Here is an 18,155-nt window from a genome sequence, read left to right as displayed (position 1 = left end):
TTGACATCTTATCAGGTTAAAAAAATCACAAAACGATGCTGAATTAATGATGCTTCAAAAATAGAGAAAAAAAAAATCACCATTCCAACCATCAACATGGGCTGCCTCTCAGAACATTTTAGAGCTGTTCTTTCTTTAAATATCATGCATTATTCATACTAACTCTAAACCATAACCCTCCTCCCTGTAAGTTTAATACCAGTTGTTTTATTTGTACTAAAACATTTTTCATGTCAAACATATTTAAAAAAATCAAACTCTAAAAGAATTCCCTGGGGCACTCCTTTTTTCATAGCTGTCATGCTTCTATGCTATGAAATAGCTGATTTTTTTTTTATAGTTTTTGGCTTGCCAGTTAATTTATTACCATCTCTACCACACCCTGTAGTACTCTCCAGCTCACCTGCTGGCTACAAACAGCTTTCTTTCCACTGCTGACAAGCATATTTTTAAAATGTTTTTAACCTTTCTGCTGGTTTGAATCTGTATATCTGAATATAATCTTTGGAAAGCTATGTCTCCAGAACATATTGTATCAATACCAAAAGTAAAAATGAATACATTAGAGCAACTGAGTATATCACAGGGAATGATCAGAAGAGAGAGAAAAAGGAAAAGGCCAGAGAGGGAGAAGGTAAGGGTGAAGAAGAGGAGGGTTAAAAGTAGAAGAGAAGATTTAAGAGGGAGAGGGATTTAGAGTACTGTGAAGTTTAATTCTTTTAAAAAGTTACAAGCTTTCCCCCTCTCCCCCTCGCCTTTAATTGTCTCTGTGTAAGAGTCGATCAAGAAAAAGTTCTCAGTGGCTGACTTGGCAAGGAATCAGTCAACATGTTGTAGCAATTTTTTTCAAATTTGTCTCTGGATTTGAAATGCTTGCGTGAGGACCCATTCTCTTTAAATCTGTACAAAAGAAGATGAAGCCTGTTGAAACAGGTTGGTTTTAGGCACTACTGTAATCTGGCCCTTGCTACCTCTAGTATAAGTAGACAACCTCCAAATGCCAATTTGGGAAATAATGCCCATTACATAAATCCATCTTTCCAGGCTTCTAGGTTTTCCAACTGATTATTTTTATCTGGAGCTTACAGAGCAAATATGAAACAGGAGTTACAGCCTATAGGACATTTGCCTGACATTAGTTTCACTTGCCACAATAACCAACATTGCTTTGGGATCAAAGCAGCTCCACAGCAAGAGTCCCTGAATGACAGGAAGTATATTTTCTAATTTTCAGGGAAACCGAAAGGAAGCCGAAACTTATTAAGACTTAAACACAGGAAAAGGAGGAGCTTGTATCATGAACCTAGGACCCATTAGACTCAGACTACCTCCTGCAAGAATACTCCTAGTTTGTGTAATTCGGATACAAACTTCACTTTTATTAAAAAGTCAAAAATCCCATGGGTAAAATTCTGTCCATTTACTTTGATTCCTCAGAAAGACGAGGGACTGGGATGGTTGCAGTCTTCTGAGATACTAACTTCAGATATTAACCTATTTAGAGAGTTTGGGAGGAGTAGAGAAGAAAAATACGTTAAACTAGGAGACAGGACTCAAAGATTCTTCAGTTACTGGCTCAAAGTCTCATACCTTATTTTCCACCCTCCAAAACAGAAGAAAGATATACGATACATCCCTCATCTCACAGATCATTGTCTGGTGGTATCACAGGATGATGGTAAGTTATATGAGTTGCCAGATAACTCATAGATACACCCCACTTTTATGAGCTATTATCATTTTTGCTACAATATGGAAATATTTCAATTACAGCCAACAGTATAGACTTGGACATGCCACATTGCATCTTGCCTGGATGCATGTATTCAGAATAGCAAAATATTATAACTTCTCTGTATTCTGAGGGAATGCCATAATCAATCTGAATTTATCTTTGTGAGACAGCACACTGCAGCAAAAGTTAGTAGGCAATGAGTGACACATTTAGAATCTTAAAAAGAAAACAAAATCTTTAATTTGTTCTGAGAACAATTGGAGAAAAAAATTGCCATGGATCATAGTATATATTGCTGAGATCACCATGCTCTTATTTCTCCTGCTAAATTTCTCCTCTATTCATCAAAGAATAGACCAATGATGAGAAGAGTCTTGATCTCAAGACTTTTTCTAAGAGCATCTGCATTGTTTTCATACCTTTAAAGAAGCTAAGAATCAAGGATCAATCTTAATTTCTTTACTTATTTCATAGATGCATCCAAACTCTTGGCTAATCATATGAAAATCATGGGATTTGTCACAATAGCAATTAAATAAGTGAGTATGGACAAAATGATATACATGTATCCCCATGACAAGAAATTAACTTAAAATAACAACTTAAAGTTCATGACTTAGTAACTCACCAATGATATAGCCTACATATATGAAGAAGGGCACAGTTAAAATAATCTCAATCACCATAAAACTAGGTTAGTTTATACAGGTGAGCATATATAGTTCCTTCTTGGACCTCACCACTCTTATTTAAAAAGGGGAGTACTAACCTGAAGAACCTCAGAAATGCTTTGATTTCAAGTAGATGGATTTAATTAATAAAGTATTCCAGCAATAGTCGTACATGCCTCTGTTTTAAATAGTCAAGAAGAGCTAGAAATGGCTAGCTTCACAAGATGTCATCTAGATAATCCCATACATATAAATCACACTTTTTATATACACACACTCACAAAAGCTAGACTTTTCTTCATATCTTATACACTTAGATCATGCCTGCAAGAGTATAAAATGTCAAATATTCAGAATTTCAGTCTGAATTCTACCTCCACTAATTCTAGATGTGAAAGTTTGGAAAGAGTCAATTTACTTCTTTGACTTTTAGTTTCTTTTTTTCTTTTAACAAAATATAGATAATGCCACTTATATCTTAGAGTTGTTATAAAAATTAAATGAGAATATATATGTATATTCATATATATGTATACATATACATTTATATATATAGATATCAGCAAATAAATGGTGCTCAATAAATGCTAACTGAAACAAAGGAATTAAAAAGAAGTATTAGGTAGCAACTGTACATCAGCAAATTAGACAATCTAGAAGAAATGGACAAATTCCTTGAAACATACAAATTATGTAAACTGTCTCAAGGAGAAATAGATAATATAAACAAACCCATAACAAGAGATTGAATCAGTAATCAAAAACCTCCCAATAAAGAAAATTCCTGGACTGAATTTTTGGCTTCACCAATAAAGTCTACTGAATATTTAATAAAAATTAACACTAATCCTTACAAAATCTTCAAAAATATTGAAGAGGAAACACTTCCTAACTCTGAGGTAATGAGGCCAGTGTAAACTTGATAACAAAGCCAGATAAAGACATCACAGGAAAAGAAAATTATAGACCAATATTCTGTATGAATATTAAAATCCTCAACAAAATATTGAATCCAACAGCATATCAAAAGGATTATTCACCATGACAAAGTAGGATTTATCCCAGGAATGCAAGGGTGGTTCAACATTAAAAATAAAAAACCAATGCAATACATAACATTAATAGAACAATGGGAGAAAAACCCACATGATCATCTCAATTGATGCAGAAAAGGCATTTGACAAAATCCAACATCTTTTCATGATAAAAATTCTCAGACAAAACTAGGAATAGAGGGAAAGTTCATCAACATGATAAAGGGTATTTATGAAAAACCCACAGCTAACATCACACTCAGTGGTAAAAGACTGAAAGCTTTTCTACTAAGATCGGGGACAATTATACCCACTTTCACTGTTGCTATACACCACTGTCCTAGAAGTTCTAGTTAGTACTAGAAAGAAAGAAAGAAGAGAGAGAGGGAGGAAGGGAGGGAAGGAGGGAGGGAGGGGATAAGGAAGGAAGGGAGGAAGGGAGAAAGAAAGAGGAAAACAGGTAAAACTAGGTAAACAGGTAAAAATAGGTAAAACTATGTCTATTTGCATATGAAGTGGTCCTATATGTAGAAAATTCCAAAGAATTCATAAGAAAGCTACAAGAGCTAATAAATAAATTCAGCAGTTTCAGGGTAGAAGATTAACACACAAAAATCAACTGTGTTTCTATATACTAGCAATGAACAATCCAAAAGGAAGTTAAGAAAGCAATTCTACTTACAATAGCATCTAAAAGAATCAAATACTTAGGAATAAACTTAACTAAAGAGGCAAAGACTTGTACACTGAAAAACTATAAAACATTTCTGAAAGAAATTTTTAAAGATCTAAATAAATAGAAAGGCATCCATGTTCATAGACAGGAAGACTTCACATTGTTAAGATCAACAAAGCAATCTACAGACTCAGTGAAATCTCTACCAAAATTCCAACCATCTTTTTTTACAGAAATGGAAGCCAATCCTCAAATTTATATGGAATTGCATGGGGCCCCAATAGCCCAAACAATTTTGAAAAAGACAAATAAAGTTGGAAGACTCATACTTTCTGATTTCAAAATTTACTACAAAGTTAGAGTAATTAAAACAGTAAGATACTGGCATAAGAACAGATATATAGACTAATGAAACAGAATAGAGAGCCCAGAAATAAACCCTTACATATAGTTAATTGATTTTTTACAAGGGTACCAAGACCATTCATTGGGGAAAAGACATCTTTTCAACAAATGGTGCTGGAAAAACTGATATCCACATGCAAAAGAATGAAGTTGGACCCTTAATTTATACCATATATAAAAATTAACTGGAATGGATCAAAGACCTAAACTTAAGTACTAAAACTATAAAACTCTTAGAAGAAAACATAGGAGTAAATCTTTGGATTTGGCAATGATTTCATGGATATGACAGCAAAAGCACAGGCAACAAAAGAAAAAATAGATAAATCAGACTTCATCAAAATTAAACAATTTTGTGCATCAAAGGATACTATCGAGTAAGTGAAAAGACGACCTACAAAATGAGAAGAAAAACTTGCAAATCATATATTTGATACAGGATTAATATCTAGAATATATAAGAACTCCTGAAACTCAATAAAGACAAAACAAACAACCCAATTCAAAAATAGGCAATGTACTTAGACATTTCCAAAGAAGATATACAAATTTCCAATAGGCACGTGAAAAGATGCTCAAAATCATTAATCATCAGGGAAATGAAAAACAAAACCACAGTGAGATACCACTTCGCATCTACTAGGATGGCTATAATTTTTTTTAAAAAATGGAAAATAACAAGTATTGGTTAGGATATAAAGAAATTGCAACACTCTTGCATTACTGGTGGGAATGTAAAAGGTGCAGCCCGTATAGAAATCAGTTTGATGGTATCTCAAAGGGCTAAACATAGAACTACCATATGATACAACAATTCCATTCCTACGTGTATATCTAAAAGAACTGCAAGCAGGGACACAAACAGGTATTTGTATACCAATGTTCACAGTAGCATTATTCACAATAGCCAAAATGTGGAAACAACAGAAATATCCATCAACAGATGAATGGATAAACAAACAAATATATAGACGTAGACATATATATACAATGGGATATTATTCAGCCATAAAAAAGAATGGACTTTTGATACATACTACAATATAGATGGACCTTGAAAACATTATGCTTATTGAAATAAGTCAGATGCAGAGGGACAAATATTGTATGATTCCATTTATATGAAGTACCTAGAATAGGCAAATTCATATAGAAAAATAGTAAAATAGAGGTTACCAGGGATTCAGGGTAGGAGGATAGGGAGAGTTATTGTTTAATGGCCACAGAGTTTTTGTTGGAGATGACTGAAAGTTTGTGGTATAGATAACGGTAATGGTTACAAAAAACTGCAAATGTATTAATATCACTGAGTTGTACATTGAAAAATGGTTAAAATAATAAATATTATTTTATGTATATTTTACCACAATTTTTTTCTTAAAGAAACAGCAGGTCTACTAGTAAAATTGCTTTTGGTCATCAGGCAGAGAGACAATATATCTCAGTCAAAAGCTCGGTTTTGGGACCACATTTCTAATGGATAAGAATGCAGTTTAATGTAGTTAAATTTACTTAGTTTCATGGTCAGACTTTATCCCCAAACATAGTGTTTTAGAATTTTCAAATAACTTTCATACATTTTAACAAATTTAATCTTCACACCCATGCTGAGCAGTGGACAAATCATGACATATTTTTTTAGATGACAAAAATGAGAGGCTCAGCAAGGTTAAGTGATATGTTCAAGTAAGAATTAAATAAAATAATGTAAAATATTTAACACAGTGTTTGGCACAAAGTAATTATTCAATAAACTTTAGCTGTTATCATATTATAAATAGTAAGTAAGTGTAGGAGTCATGAGCAGGCAGACATCCTACTCCTAGGATTTCCTGGGAAACTTTAAGGGTGCTACTCCAGCAGCAATCATTTTAAAAATCCCAACTACACGAAGTCCATGGGTCAGCTGCATCATCCCTGGCACACAAAGGATGCTATCCAGTGTTTTTATTTTACAGTCAATTCAATCACTCTGATATACACATTGGCAGCTACGAAAGAGGCTTAATATTTTAGTTTTCTCAGTCATAGGTACTCAATTGTATTCATCTCACCCTGGATTGCTGTATCTCTCAGCATCATGATGTGAAAGAGCAAAGCAACCAAACTTCTCTGGTTTATGTTCTGGGCACTGATAAGTTCCTTTTTAGAAAGATGTCTCTAATTAGAGAACCAGTTTTTTTTTTTAAATAGGTGGGGTTTAATTAGGGATTACAACTCAATAAAAGAATTTCAGCAGAGATTATTTTGATAGATGTTCCCCTGAAACTGTACAATCCCCGTCAGCAACATGCCTCCTCAGCAACTCACCGGAGTGGGAGAGCTTGCTTGGTGTTCACTACCCATGGGGCCCTGAAATGTCCAGAATAATGGGTCAAATTATCTGAAGAGGAGAAGGTTGATAGCCCTAAATATATTTGTTTAGAATGTACTAATATGGACTCAGAAACAGTCAACTTTAACAGGAAACATCAGCCCAAGGTGGTCCTTGCTTTCTGGAAATGAAGATAATTATTCAATCAGTTGAAGGCACAAACACTATGGAATTGTTTCAGGTTATGGGAAGGTGAAAAAAGAGCAAAAAGAGAGCCATTTATTTTGTAATTCATTAAAAACCAATGTAGCACTTATTCTTCTTCTTGCTTAGGGGATCAAACTATAAAGTTACACCACCATTTCAAGGCTTTTATATGTGACAACACTACTCCTCTAAAATTTCAGTCATTGTCTCACAAGTGAAATTATAGCTACAGCTCAGTTTGGGGCAAAAAAGTTTTCCTTGTCCAGACACCAGTCAAACAGTATTCTCCTTTCCCAGTTTCTGTGAATGACAAGAACACTGCATAGACTGTCTCCTAAGTATGGAATGTCTCTCCCAGTAGCATATGAACATATAATTTTAATCCTTTTAAAGTATAAGTTTTATATACAATAAAACCTGAATTAGCCAAAGTATTTAAGAATTTAGAGTTCTGGTTAATTCAGTTCTCTGACATAACTTAGGGGTCGCCAGATAATAACTTTTTTACCAGGCTTGCTTGTGATTAAAAATCATCGTACATGTCCAAATCCACTGTCCTGCCCTAAACAACAGGTTTTAGCCAACATAATCAAATCCAGCTTTGCTACCCCAAGACACTACTCTATGCTTCACAGATGCTGTTCAGCTGGGGTAACTCACTACTGCACAATATTGCCTCAATGTCTAGATTCTCCTTACTTACATACTGCAATCTCAGTGATACTGTGTGAGAAGACATTTTATAAAATGGTCCAAACTCACTGACTATATAACAATATCTTCCCCATAAAAAAGAGTATTATTCCCCCAGACCAAACAAATGAAGAGGAAATAGGCAGTCGATCTGAAAAAGAATTCAAAATAATGAAAGTAAAGATGATCCAAAATCTTGGAAATAGAATGGAGAAAATATAAGAAACGTTTAACAAAGAACTAGAAGAACTAAAGAGAAAACAAACAATGATGAACAACACAATAAACGAAATTAAAAATTCTCTAGAAGGAATCAATAGTAGAATAACTGAGGCAGAAGAACGGATAAGTGACCTGGAAGATAAAATAATGGAAATAACCACCACAGAGAAGAATAAGGAAAAAAAAATGAAAACAATTGAGAACAGTCTCAGAGACCTCTGGGACAACATTAAATGCATGAACATTCGAATAATAGGGGTCCCCGAAGAAGAAGAGAAAAAAAAAAGGGACTGAGAAAATATTTGAAGACATCATAGTTGGAAACGTCCCTAATATGGGAAACAAAATAGTCAATCAAGTCCAGGAAGCACAGAGAGTCCCATACAGGATAAATCCAAGGAGAAACACACCAAGACACATATTAATCAAACTATCAAAAATTAAATACAAAGAAAAAATATTAAAAGGGAAAAGCAACAAATAACATACAAGGGAATCCCCATAAGGTTACCAGCTGATCTTTCAGCAGAAACTCTGCAAGCCAGAAGGGAGTGGCAGGACATATTTAAAGTGATGAAAGGGGAAAACCAACAACCAAGGTTACCCTACCCAGCAAGGATCGCATTCAGATTCAACTCAACCGAGAAATTAAAACCTTTACAGACAAGGAAAAGCTAAGAGAATTCAGCACCACCAAACCAGCTTTACAACAAATGCTAAAGGAACTTCTCTAGAGAAGCAGGAAACACAAGAGAAGGAAAAGACCTACAATAACAAACCCCAAACAGTTAAGAACATGGTAATAGGAACATACATATTGATAATTACCTTAAATGTAAATGGATTAAATGCTCCAACCAAAAGACAGACTGTCTGAATGGCTACAAAAACAAGACCCATATATATGCTGTCTACAAGAGACCCACTTCAGACCTAGGGACACATACAGACTGCAAGTGAGGGGGTGGAAAAAGATATTCCATGCAAATGGAAATCAAAAGAAAGCTGGAGTAGCCATTCTCATATCAGACAAAATAGACTTTAAAAAAAGACTATTACAAGAGACAAAGAAGGACACTACATAATGATCGAGGGATCAATCCAAGAAGAAGATAAAACAGTTGTAAATATTTATGCACCCAATATAGGAGCACCTCAGTACATAAGGATAATGCTAAAAGTCATAAAAGGGGAAATTGACAGTAACACAATCATAGTAGGGGACTTTAACACCCCACTTTCACCAATTGACAGATCATCCAAAATGAAAATAAATAAGGAAACACAAGCTTTAAATGATACATTAAACAAGATGTACTTAATTGATATTTACAGGACATTCCATCCAAAAACAACAGAATACACTCTCTTCTCAAGTGCTCATGGAACATTCTCCAGGATAGATCATATCTTGGGTCACAAATCAAGCCTCAATAAATTTAAGAAAACTGAAATCATATTAAGTATCTTTTTCAACCACAGCACTATGAGACTAGATATCAATTACAGGAAAAAAACTGTAAAAAATACAAACACATGGAGGCTAAACAATACACCAGTTAATAACCAAGAGATCACTGAAGAAATCAAAGAGGAAATCAAAAATTACCTAGAAACAAATGACAATGAAAACACGATGACCCAAAACCTATGGGACGCAGAAAAACCAGTTCTAAGAGTGAAGTTTATAACAATATAATCCTACCTCAAGAAACAAGAAACATCTCAAATAAACAACCTAACCTTACACCTAAAGCAATTACAGAAAGAAGAACAAGAAAACCCCAAAGTTGGCAGAAGGAAAGAAGTCATAAAGATCAGATCAGAAATAAATAAAAAAGAAATTAAGGAAACAACAGCAAAGATCAATAAAACTAAAAGCTGGTTCTTTGAGAAGATTAACAAAATTGATAAAGCATTAGCCAGACTCATCAAGAAAAAAAGGAAGAAGACTCAAATCAACAGAATAAGAAATGAAAAAGGAGAAGCAACAACTGACACTGCAGAAATACAAAGGATCATGAGAGATTACTACAAGCAACTATATGCCAATAAAATGGACAACCTGGAAGAAATGGACAAATTCTTAGAAAAGCACAACCTTCCGAGACTGAAGCAGGAAGAAATAGAAAATATAAACAGACCCATCACAAGCACTGAAATTGAGACTGTGATTAAAAATCTTCCAACAAACAAAAGCCCAGGACCAGATGGCTTCACAGGCGAATTCTATCAAACATTTAGAAAAGAGCTAACACCTATCCTTCTCAAATTCTTCCATAATATAGCAGAGGAGGAACACTCCCAAACTCATTCTACGAGACCACCATCATCCTGATACCAAAACCAGACAAAGATCTAACCAAAAAGGAAACTACAGGCCAGTATCACTGATGAACATGGATGGAAAAATCCTCAACAAAATATTAGCAGACAGAATCCAACAGCACAATAAAATGATCATACACCACAATTAAGTGGGGTTTACCCCAGGAATGCAAGGATTCTTCAATATACGCAAATCAATCAATGTGATAAACCATATTAACAAATTGAAGGAGAAAAACCTTACGATCATCTCAATAGATGCAGAAAAAGCTTTCGACAAAATTCAACACGGATTTATGATAAAAACCCTCCAGAAAGTAGGCATGGAGGGAACTTACCTCAACATAATAAAGGCCGTATATGACAAACCCACAGCCAACATCATTATCAATGGTGAAAAACTGAAACCATTTCACTAAGATCAGGAACAAGACAAGGTTGCCTACTCTCACAACTATTATTCAACATAGTCATGAAAGTTTTAGCCCCAACAATAAGAGAAGATAAAGAAATAAAAGGAATCCAAATCAGAAAAGAAGTAATACTGTCACTATTTGCAGATGGCATGATACTATATATAGAGAATCTTGAAGATGCTACCAGAAAACTACTAGAGCTAAGCAATGAATTTGGTAAAGTAGCAGGATACAAAATTAATGCTCAGAAATCTCTTGCAGTCCTATACACTAACAATAAAAAATCTGAAAGAGAAATTAAGGAAACACTCCCATTTACCACTGCAACAAGAAGAATAAAATACCTAGGAAAAAACCTACCTAAGGAGACAAAAGACCTGTATGCCGAAAACTATAAGACACTGGTGAAAGAAATTAAAGATGATACAAACAGATGGAGAAATATACCATGTTCTTGGATTGGAAGAATCAACATTGTGAAAATGACTATACTACCCAAAGCCATCTACAGATTCAATGCAATCCCTAACAAACTACCAATGGCATTTTTCACAGAACTAGAACAAAAAAATTCACAATTTGAATGGAAACACAAAAGACCCCGAATAGCCAAAGCAATCTTGAGAACGAAAAATAGAGCTGGAGGAATCAGGCTCCCTGACTTCAGACCATACTACAAAGCTACAATAATCAATACAGCATGGTACTGGCACAAAAACAGAAATATAGATCAATGGAACAGGACAGAAAGCCTAGAGATAAACCCAGGCACATACGGTAAGCTTACCTTTGAAAAAGGAGGCAAGAGTACACAATGGAGAAAAGACAGCCTCTTCAATAAGTGGTGCTGGGAAAACTGGACAGCTACATGTAAAAGAATGAAATTAGAACACTCCCTAACACTATACACAAAAATAAACTCAGAATGGATTAAAGACCTAAATGTAAGACCAGACACTATAAATCTCTTAGAGGAAAACATAGGCAGAATACTCTATGACATAAATCACAGAGTAATGGAAATAAAAACAAAACTAAACAAATGGGACCTAATGAAACTTAAAAGCTTTTGCACAGCAAAGGAAGTTATAAACAAGACAAAAAGACAACCTTAGAATGGGATAAAATATTTGCAAACGAAGCAACGGACAAAGGATTAATCTCCAAAATATACAAACAGCTCACGCAGCTCAATATCAAAAAAACAAACAACCCAATCCAAAACTGAGCAGAAGACCTAAATAGACATTCCTCCAAAGAAGGTGTACACGTTGCCAACAAACACATGAAAGGATGCTCAACATCACTAATCATTAGAGAAATGTAAATCAAAAACTACAACGAGGTCTCACCTCAAACCAGTCAGAATGGCCATCATCAAAAAATCTACAAACAGGGCTTCCCTGGCGGCGCAGTGGTTGAGAGTCCGCCTGCTGATGCAGGGGACACGGGTTCATGCCCCGGTCCGGGAGGATCTCCCATGCCGTGGAGCGGCTGGGCCCGTGAGCCATGCCCGCTGAGCCTGCGCATGCGGAGCCTGTGCTCCGCAACGGGAGAGGCCACATCAGTGAGAGGCCCGCGTACCGCAAAAAAAAAAAAAAAAATCTACAAACAATAAATGCTGGAGAGGGTGTGGAGAAAAGGCAACCCTCTTGCACTGTTGGTGGGAATGTAAACTGATACAGCCACTATGCAGAACAAAATGGAAGTTCTTAAAAAACTAAAAATAGAACTACCATATGACCCAGCAATCCCAGTACTGTACATGTACCCCGACAAAACCATAATTCAAAAAGAGTCATGTACCACAATATTCACTGCAGCTCTATTTACAATAGCCAGGACATGGATGCAACCTAAGTGTCCCTCGACAGATGAATGGATAAAAAAGATGTGTCACATATATACAATGGAATATTACTCAGCCTTTAAAAGAAACGAAATTGAGTTATTTGTAGTGAGCTGGATGGACCTAGAGTCTGTCATACAGAGTGAAGTAAGTCTGAAAGAGAAAAACAAATACTGTATGCTAACACATATATATGGAATCTAAAAAAAAAAAAAAGGTTCTGAAGAACCTACGGGCAGGACAGGAATAAAGACGTAGACGTAGAGAATGGACTTGAGGACACAGGGAGGGCGAAGGGTAAGCTGGGATGAAGTGAGAGGGTGGCATGGAAATATATATACACCACCAAATGTAAAATAGATAGCTAGTGGAAAGCAGCTGCATAGCATAGGGAGATCAGCTGGGTGTTTTGTGTCCACCTAGAGGGGTGGGATAGGGAGGTGGGAGGGAGACGCAAGAGGGAGGAGATATGGGGATATATGTATATGTATAGCTGACTCACTTTGTTATACATCAGAAACTAACATACCATTGTAAAGTAATTATACTGCAATACAGATGTTAGAAAACAAGAAAACAGTATTATCGTCTTAACAAAGTTACATAACATGTCAATTATGTTGATATCTGTGTCTAGAAGAAAATAAGGCCCATAACCTGATTTTGAAATATGGAGAATTTTAAATTTAAAAACGTGGAAATTAAATAGTTTCCACATACAGTTCATTTAAAAGGATTCCAAAACTGGTGTAGGGATAACAACTCAGATTCAGGTTAAACCAGTAAACTTAGTTTACACCAACATTCTGAAGGAAGTCAAGGTGAAGAAAGTTCAAAACTACTTATAGAGATCAGAGAAGAAGTGAACCACTGCACTGACAGAAAGATATTCTCTGACCAAATATTATCCTGTCCTTAATATGGATACTAATTTCACAGAATATAACTTGCTCTAAAAATTCTGCTCTAGAAAAATCAACTTTTAACTTTGAGTAACACAATTTTCTTTCACTGTGGTATCCAAAAACCGTTGTTACTCCTAGTTTTGACTGCTTTATAGCTGAGGAATTTTGAAAGTCAGTCCTTAAATTAGCCAATCGCTTAAGATCTCTATTCTTTGAATAACTTGGGTTGTGACACAGACATCTTTCCTTTCCTCACAAGGAAGGGGGTTTTCTACCAAAAGCATAAGAGTAATTGATGGCAAAAAATAGATGTTAAACCCCACTAGGTTTGTTTTTATGCTATTTAGTAACATTCCTTACAGAGAATTTTAGTAAAGTGATTTATACTTTATTATTGCTTTAAGCATATTAAAATACCTTTGTTCACTTTATAAACCCATACACAAAGAAACCGCTGCAGTCAGATTTGTTGCACTCAGACTGGGTGGTTAGTATAATCAGGTTAATATGTTAAAAAGAACTTGACACAGAAATTATTAATGAGTAGAACAAGGTCACTACTTCTGAGCTGAGGTCAGTTACAAAGAATGCACAAATGAAATTCAGGTTGACTTTTTATTTACTTGACTATCTTCTTACATTGGATTCCTTTGGCAACATATCTTTAAACATTTAAAGCCCTGTTTACAAGGATGCTCTGAAAGAAGCTTCAAACCATTATGCCCCTAATTGAATTCCCCAGGAGTCCAGTAAACTCAGAGGAATAAAGAAAAATCATAACATTTGCTAAATCATCTCAAAACATACTTCACTGCAAGGTTATGTGTCCTGTTTTTTGCGGTTCAAAGATGAATAAGAAAATACAACTGACTTCTTCATTATTTAGGCTAAAATCAAAAAGAATTTTACCTATTAGTAGCAAGCTAATTAAATCAGTCTAGTTTTAACTCTTCTTCCAAGAGAAATCAGACAACAAACAATAATAGCATTTTATACTGTATGCGACCACTCTCCTAGAGTATAAAAGCTCTCAGGAGGAGCAAAGTATCTTTAACCAAAGACAATTATTCACAGTAAAGGTATGAGAGAGAGCTGACAAAAATTTGTAGTCCTGAGGGAAAGTAGCATTTTATCTGTGAATTCAGAACAAACTCAAGTGGAAGAAGAGAAAGTAAAAGTTTTTAGCAACCAATTCGTTTATTAACATGCCCCCTTCACAATTCTAATTTTACTTTAAAATAGCTTTTATGATCTTTTTATTCATAGTTCCTTCATATGCTTCTGTGCTTGTTGTGATTACTAAGCAAAAACATATGGATCTTAGCATTCCCAAAAGAATGTGCAATCCCTTTCTACTTACCTGGTTTGTATGTTATTCCAGGGGGGAAGAGGAATCCCTGTTGGGCAGCAGCAGCTGCTGCCAGGGTCCGCTGGTCATGTGGAAAAATTGGGATCATGAGCGGAGGCATGTGACCCTGAACCTGCTAAACAGAAGAGAGCCTATGATCAGACAGAGAGCAAATGTATGCCAAGGAGTATTTGTTTTTCACCCATGGTGGTGTGCTGGTACCCAAACAGCCACCCACTTTTAACCTCCTTCCAAATCTGCTCCCTGAGAAAAATTCAGGCTAAATTCACCAAATCCCTTTCAGATTCCACTGGTACACCAAGGACATAACCTCATTGTGAATTTGCCTCATCCCTGCTTCCACTAAATTATAGTTACTGGTTATCTTTTATCTTGACTTTTTTTCCTTTTATTTTCTTTTTTTAAAACAAAGAACTAGAAGAAATGTTTTCTTCTGTCACCTTACAATGTTGAAAGGTTTTGCCCTTTCACCTGCTTTGCATTCTGTACTTTATTTTGTAAATAGTACTTAGTATCTTTGGTCAGAAAGTAATGTCTAATTTTTATATATTCCAAAAGCTGCAGCTCCCCAGTTTAGGTATCTTATTTCAAAGCCTCGCTGCATTATGTTAAACGTATAGCTCTTCAGATTTAAGGCTACTACATCTTGGCTCCCAATTAAACTAATATTCTTTGCCATCCACACCTCGATGTAACACATAAATTGCTTGTCTGGCTAAGCAGTTTTACAGCTTTATGCACTACCATGTAGCTGAGTAATTATGGAGTTGTATTCAGAGAGCACTTCATAATAAATCCTACTATATCAAATTTCATTTGACCTCCATAAATGTATCAAAGAGCACAAAAATGCAAAACAGAAAATCTTCACTCTATATCAGCATTTGTATTCCATATAAAGAAAATAAGAACTATGACAGAATCATGTCTGTGAAAATCACATTTTAATTTCCTAGCTCCCTCCCTTACTCTATGCATGCTGCCCTGATTCTAATAGCATCACAGGAAGGTTCTGTGCTGGCTTTTAGGGCATGATTTTATAAATTAAACTATAGGACTTTTGTTATTTAAAGATCAAAACTAGGATGTACTAAGAGAAATGATCTTTAAGTTCAAACTGGGTCTTTGCCCTCCTTACTAGTATAAAAGATCTGCATTATATCCTGTTTAAGATACAAACCTTTCCCAGTAATTCTACCAACCCCAAACTCTTCCCCCGTTTAAATTCCTAAATCTTCTCTTTAGGCAAAATTCCATATACTGGCTGATGACCCTGTTTAAATAGCACCAACTTGCCTTGTCCTGTCCCTGTTCCCTCCACAGCCAGGGACATATTGCAAAAATGTTCCTGTGTAGGTCTAAGAGGTTTCATTTACCAACAGTTTCTCTCTAGGGAAAGCCCTAAGATGTGGGTTAATAAAGGGCAAGCAAAAAATAAACACTTTACAGTATTTTTCAGAATTCATTTCTCAGGAAAATCAACTTATAATAAAAAGGTCTTTGTGCAATTACTACCTTGCCATTGGGGCGTGAAAGAAACTAGCTTTGGGCAGCTATTTCTTCCATTTTAGCTGAGGTAAGCCCAAGTTTTGTACATTAGAGTACCAACTTAGCCTGCTTAAACTGGAGCTGATCCCCTAGCGCCCAGGTCTCGCCTTTAACCCTGAAGAAAAGCACTAGGTTTGCTGTTCAACTCCAGCTTGTTGTGACCTGATGCAAACCTGAGATGTCAAAGATGACAGCGCTGTTCTATGTCAGAAAATTAAAAAATGATATTTTTGTGGGTGACTATTGTGCAGTGCAAGAGTATATCAAAGGAAATCACTTCATTTACTTCTAGAAATATAGTCCTAGCATGTACCCAGAACACAGCACAGATGCTTCACATTCTAAAGAAAGGAAACAAGAAACTGAGGAGTCTAGGTATCAAATTTATTTATTCTTTCCTTCTTTCATTTAACAAACATTTATTAAGTTATTATTATGTGTGGATCTTGAAAAGTAGCTGGAAAAATGGGGGCTATTTTGCTTGGGAGAGAGAAGATATATGCTTATGTTCAAATATTTGAAAGAATTATGTATGGAAGAAGAACCAGATTAAGTCTGAGCAGTTACAAAGGGCAGATCTAGGCTCAAAAGAAAGAGATTTTAGGGAAGTTGAATGCAAAGAATTTTCTAATAATGAGCTATTCAATAATCACTGTGATTAAAGAGGTCGTGTGTGCCATTTCCCAAGAGGTGGTCAAGTAAAGGCTGTATACTCATCTGTTAGAGATGCTTTAAAGGATATGCATAACTAAAACCCTGATTAGATAATGACCTATAGTGCCTTTTCAACTTTATAATTCTATGATTGTTTAAAAATCAACATTAGGAAGATAATGGCATATAGTCATTCCTTTACTCATTCATTCAACACATATTTTTATTCAGTATCTACTATGCCTACAAAGGCTTTGTTGTCAAACGAATCTGAGCTTAAATCTGTACACTGCCATTTCTATGGCTGTGTGATCTTGAGCAGTTACTTAGCCTTCCTGAGTCTATTTCCTCATGTAAAAACCAAAGCTAATGATACTACCTTACATGGTTGTTGTGAGGATTAAATAAACAAGAAAAGTAATGCTTGTGGCACAGTGACTGGCATATAATAGGCACTAAGTAAATGTTAGATCCTTGCTTTTCTCTTATATAGTTTGCAATTCAGTACTAGAAAATTATCAAATTACTGATAAAACAAGAAACAGTGGATCTTAACCCATAACTCTACTTCAAAAAAAGAAAACATGAGCCAAATAAATAATTCAGTTTGGCAGGCAGAGGCTTGTTTGTTCTTAGCAGACCCATGCCTCACAGAGCATTATTCCATCCCAAATATCCAGAAGACCAAGAAAAAGAAGGTGGAATTAAAAAGCTCATTTGAAGATGTAATTTGGGATCTTTAGTGTTATTCATTAAACAGCATCTTCGAATGAAAACATAATTTTATTTTTACATTGGTGCCCAAGCTCTTCAGATCTTAAGACAACATAAAGGGATCAATGGCAATTAGGCATCAGACCTTAATTATTGAAACTTGGTGTCTGAAGATATTTCCTTTGTAATTAGCAACGCACATGAGATAATTAAGTAGGCCACCTAAGGTCATTTTTTTTAAAACTTTTTATTTTATGTTGGAGTATAGCTGATTAACAATGTTGTGATAGTTTCAGGTGCACAGCAAAGCAAGTCAGCCATACATATACATGTATCCATTCTCCCCCAGACTCCCCTCCCATCCAGGCTGCCACATAACATTGTGCAGAGTTCCCTGTGCTATATAGTAGGTCCT

General features: G+C 35.3%; 1 protein-coding gene across 26 annotated transcripts in view; it reads right to left on the bottom strand.

Annotated features, from left to right (window-relative positions):
- SOX6 (SRY-box transcription factor 6) overlaps nucleotides 1-18,155 on the bottom strand; it is a 631,442-nt gene that overhangs the window by 126,417 nt on the left and 486,870 nt on the right. For 19 of the 26 annotated variants that reach the window (XM_067749779.1, XM_067749774.1, XM_067749772.1 and 16 more), the window contains one exon: nucleotides 14,816-14,939. In XM_067749779.1, the coding sequence (XP_067605880.1) occupies nucleotides 14,816-14,939 (124 nt within the window). The remainder of the gene's footprint in view (nucleotides 1-14,815; nucleotides 14,940-18,155) is intronic. The other 7 variants (XM_067749783.1, XM_067749789.1, XM_067749764.1 and 4 more) reach the window with 1 other exon arrangement.

Source organism: Pseudorca crassidens, chromosome 9 (assembly GCF_039906515.1).
Source record: "Pseudorca crassidens isolate mPseCra1 chromosome 9, mPseCra1.hap1, whole genome shotgun sequence".
Taxonomy (NCBI): domain Eukaryota; kingdom Metazoa; phylum Chordata; class Mammalia; order Artiodactyla; family Delphinidae; genus Pseudorca; species Pseudorca crassidens.
Note: the sequence above shows the minus strand (reverse complement) of the source record. Positions and strands in the feature narration are given on the sequence as shown.